Below are 5000 nucleotides of genomic sequence, written 5' to 3'. Positions count from 1 at the left end.
TACCTTTTATCTAATCTCACATCACACATAACAGTGAATCCTACTTAGAAAAAAAAGACCAAGTAAAAAAAAAAGAAGAAAAAGAAAAGAACTAAACCAATCACAAATAACCCCCCCCCAAAAAAAAAAATAATAATAATAATGAAATAATAATAATAATAATAACAAAAAAAAGAAAGAAACTGATCTAACTAGAATAGAAAAATACATTAGAACAGGAATAAAAAGAATAAAAAAGGAAATATAATAAATAAAGATAAATGCAAGGGAAATAAATAAATAAAAAAGAAATAAACAAACAAATAAAAGGGATATATAATGAATAAAAGATGAATAAAAGGGAAATAAATAAATAAACAAAAAGAATATATATACAATAAACAAAAAAACGGAACAGAACAGAGAAAAAAGGGAAAAATAAAAAATCAAATCACCATACAAAATCATACAAAACCATACAAAATCATACAAAACCATACAAAATCATACAAAATCATACAAAATCATACAAAATCATACAAAATCATACAAAATCATGCAAAATCATACAAAATCATACAAAATCATACAAAATCATACAAAATCATACAAAATCATGCAAAATCATACAAAATCATACAAAATCATACAAAATCATACAAAATCATACAAAATCATCATACAAAATCATACAAAATCATACAAAATCATACAAAATCATACAAAATCATACAAAATCATACAAAATCATACAAAATCATAAAAAATCATACAAAATCATCATACAAAATCATACAAAATCATACAAAATCATCATACAAAATCATACAAAATCATACAAAATCATCATACAAATCATACAAAATCATACAAAATCATGCAAAATCACCATAGCAACACTGGTTCTCAACCCTCTCCCCACCCACCAGGTATCCCCGAGCTCGGCCTGCCTATCCTGGAGCCTATGCACATCAACAACATCGTTTTTCGCCAAGGAGACGGAGCTGTTAATGTGCAAGCGAAGTTCATGCAGGTGAAAGTGCAAGGTCTCTCCAACTATACCACGTCCCATGTCAAGTAAGTTTGATGAGCAATTGATATGGTGCGTGATTTGTGATGCGTGATGTTTGGTTATTTTTGATGCGGTTGTTTAATTTGTTTGTCTGTTTGTGTGTTTGTGTTGTGGTGATTATGATGACGATTATCTTTATCTTAATTGTTATCATTATTATTAGCTGTAGTAGTGGTTGTATTAGTGTTAATAGTAGTAGTAGTAGTAGTAGTAATAGTAGTAGAAGTAGTAGTAGTAGTAGCAATACTAATATTGATACTTCTAGTAGTAATACTAGTAATGTAGTAGTATCATTATGATGATAATAAAAATGATAATGGTAATGGTGAGAATAATAATGGTAATGATAGAAATATTGATATAACAAAAATAATTATAGTAATGATAATAATAGTAATGCTAACATAGATGACAATAAGAGTAGAATGCTAATGATAATGATAAGAATAATAATGATGATGATGATGATAATAATAATAATGATAAAAATAATAATTATAATAATGATAACAATAATAATAATGATAATAATGATACTACTAGTACTAATAACAATAATGTAATTATAACAATATCGTTAATAATAATAATAACGTAACAACAGCAGCAACAACAGCAACAACAACAATAATAATAAAATAATAATAATAACAACAACAACAATAATAATAATAATAATAATAATAATAATAATAATAATAATAATAATAATAATAATAATAATAATAATAATAATAATAATAATAATAATAAGGATAATATGATGACACTGACAGGAATTACGACTGATAAAAATATATTTACTTGTTACCATGGATGTGACAGAAATATGCAAGTCACTTTGCAAACAAGGCATATTTGTCTGCGTGATTATGATAAGCTCATATTTTTTTTAGATGTTAATAACCTTCGGATATCATAGCAATTGCAGGAAGGATTCTCATCAGATATAAATCTGTTTATGTTTGTATTCTAATTAATATTTTATTTATACTGTATTCATGTTGGGTATCATACTCACTTCCTATTTCATCTTTTTATATCTATGGTTGTATTCAACAATTTATGTTTCTCTGGCAATCTCTCTCTCTCTCTCTCTCTCTCTATCTACCTATGTATCTCTATCTATCTATATTTTTCCCCATTTCTCTGTTCTCTCTCTGTCCACTACTCAACTCTTTCTTTCTTCTTCTTTTCCCTCTCTTCCCTTTCTCTTTCATTCTTCCACTTTCCTTTCAACCTTACGCCCTCCTCCCACCCTTCCCCCATCTTCCTCCCAATCCTTCTCTCATTCCCTTCCCACTTTTCCCAATTCCATCCTTCCTTCACCTCACTTATCATTTTTTCCTTCTTCTCCCTTCCCATCCTTCTAGCATCGCCCTGTCCCTTCATTCCCACTACTTCTCTTCCCCTCCCTTTCCTCCCCATCTTCATCCTCCACCTCCTTCTCCTTTCCATCCTCCCCCACCTCCCTTTCCTCCCCATCTCCCCGCCTCCCTCTCCTCCCTTCCCTCCCGTTCTCCCACATCCCATCCCTCCCCATCACGTCCCTCTGACTCCCTCTCCTCTCCAACACACCTCTCCTCCCCATCCCTCTAACTCCCTTTCCTCCAAGCCCCATCCTTCACCCCACCTTACACTACTGACGACGCCTCAGCCCCATTTCCCCCATCCCTCCTCTACTCTCTCCTCCCCAACTCCCTTCTTCCCCTCCTCGCTGATTGACGACGCCCTTCCTCTCCCCAGCGCCGACCCGCAGGCACTGACGCTCTCCGTGGGTCTCAAAGTCCCCGAACTCCGCGTGGCCGGACTCTATGAACTCAAGGGACAGGTCATCGTCTTCCCCGTGAGCGGATCTGGAAGCTTCTGGACCAACCTCAGTGAGTTTCTGTTTTTTATCATTTATTTACTTTTTTATGAGTATTTTTTTTTTTAAGTTATTGTCTTTTTATGAAGATGTTTATCAAGACGAAATTTGTCATAATTTGATGTGTTTATTTTCATCCATGATTTGTTCTATATTCACTTGTTTCCTATTAACATCATAATTTCGTGTAGTTATTCGTTCTTTTTTTGTTATTTTCCTGTATCCGTTACTTACTTCCTCCTAAGAACAGTCAATGCCTCGATAAACTTCATAATACCATGGTATTCTCTCGTGGTTTCCTTACCCTTTTCATATCAGTTTCTCTAGTTCCTCCAGACACGACCTAACTGCTATCACTAATTCCACGACCAACCTATCTACAAACACTAAAAGGAAGCCCATTTCCTCCTAACACGACCAACCTGATTACAAGGACGAACTCGCTTCTGCTTCCACTTCCTTAACTCCGCTCCACTTCCTCCTAACACGATCAACCTAATTACAAGGCCTAACTCGCTTCCATTTCCACTTCCTCAATTCCAGTCCACACCCTCCTATCAAGGACTAACTCGGTTCCACTTCCACAACAATTACAAACGCTAACTCCACTCCACCTCCTCACCAGACAACATCGATGCCTCCGGAGTGGGGAAGCTGAGCGTGCAGCAAGGGCCCGACGGCCAGGAGCGCCTCAGAGTGTCCGACACCCGCATCAACTTCGACATCCGGGACATCTCGCTCCACCTGAGCAACCTCTTCAATGGGGATCCTATCCTGGGTATGTTTATGCTTTGCTTATATTCCTGTGTCTGGTTTTTTTTTTTTTCCTCTTTTTCTTTTTGTTTGTTTTTTTTCTTTCTTTCTTTTATATGTTTATTTTTTTCTTTCTTTTTAAAAATGTCTTTGTTTCTTTCTTTCTTTTCAAAATAATTTTTGAGGGTGTGGAAGTTGAGTGAAGGTTGTTCTTTTTTTTTTTTTTTTTTTTTTTTATAAATAGCTTATCGGGTAATGTTAACATGGCTGTCTTGTATAAGGTTATAGATTCGTAAATGTTTTTTATATACCGATGTGATGAACAGATGTGAAACGTTTTAATAACTGATCAATATCTCCTAGCAATGTAAAAACAGTAGATGTTTATATGCTATAATCGATAGAGCCTTAATAAAAGATATGAGGCAGAGGCACATTTTAAATCCCCATCAACGAATCACGGCAATGTAGGCTCTATAAATATTCCCCAGTCAACGAAAGTCTATTTTATGCTTAATCCATTTTTATTAGACCCATATTACGGAGGAGTGTCATACGATCAAATATTTCCTTATTGTTATTATCAGTATCAGCAGCATCGATATCTTTAAACAACAACTTTTTCATCATCGTTATCTTAACATGATCCTTCTCTTTTATCACCACCATCACCAGCATCATCAGCATCGAAATCTGCACCCCCTTTTCCTTCATCATTCGCTATACATTTTACCCTTTTTTTCATCTTCAACATTATTATCAGAAGCAGCAGCATCGATAACTTACAAATACAAATACCGTCTTCATCATCATTACATTAATATCATCCCTTTCTCTCATTATGATAACCACCATCATTATCAACATTAGCAGCATCGATATCTTTCCTCTAACCCCTTTTTTTAAACTTTACCTTTTAGCATGTCTTTTATGATTATCACCAATATCATTGCATTATCAACCTTGATATCATTACCGTAACATCATCCTTTTCTTTTATCATCTTCTTTACCGCAATCATCATTACAAGCATCATATAATTACCTAAACACCACCCCTCTCTTCGGTCATTACCGCCACCATCTAATTTTCCTACCAATCCCCATCCTAATTTTCCTACCAATCATCCTAATTTTCTTACCAATCCTCCTCATAATCTTCCTCCCAACGCCATCATAATTTTCCTACCAATCACCATTATAATTTTCCTACCAATCATCCTAATTTTTCTACCAATCCTCATCATAATTTTCCTGCCAATCCCCATCATAATTTTCCTACCAATCCCCATCCTAATTTTCCTACCAGTAATCCGAATTTTCCTACCAA

The 5000-nt window shown here is 34.5% G+C and overlaps 1 protein-coding gene across 1 annotated transcript in view; it reads left to right on the top strand.

Moving 5' to 3' along the window:
* Positions 1-5000, top strand: part of LOC119578015 (protein takeout-like) — a 35482-nt gene that overhangs the window by 29407 nt on the left and 1075 nt on the right. The window contains exons 3-5 of the mRNA XM_037925724.1: positions 909-1056; positions 2798-2931; positions 3544-3696. Of these exons, the coding sequence (XP_037781652.1) occupies positions 909-1056; positions 2798-2931; positions 3544-3696 (435 nt within the window). The remainder of the gene's footprint in view (positions 1-908; positions 1057-2797; positions 2932-3543; positions 3697-5000) is intronic.

This window comes from Penaeus monodon, chromosome 10 (genome assembly GCF_015228065.2).
Source record: "Penaeus monodon isolate SGIC_2016 chromosome 10, NSTDA_Pmon_1, whole genome shotgun sequence".
Lineage (NCBI taxonomy): Eukaryota > Metazoa > Arthropoda > Malacostraca > Decapoda > Penaeidae > Penaeus > Penaeus monodon.
This window is presented reverse-complemented; position numbering and strand designations above follow the sequence as displayed.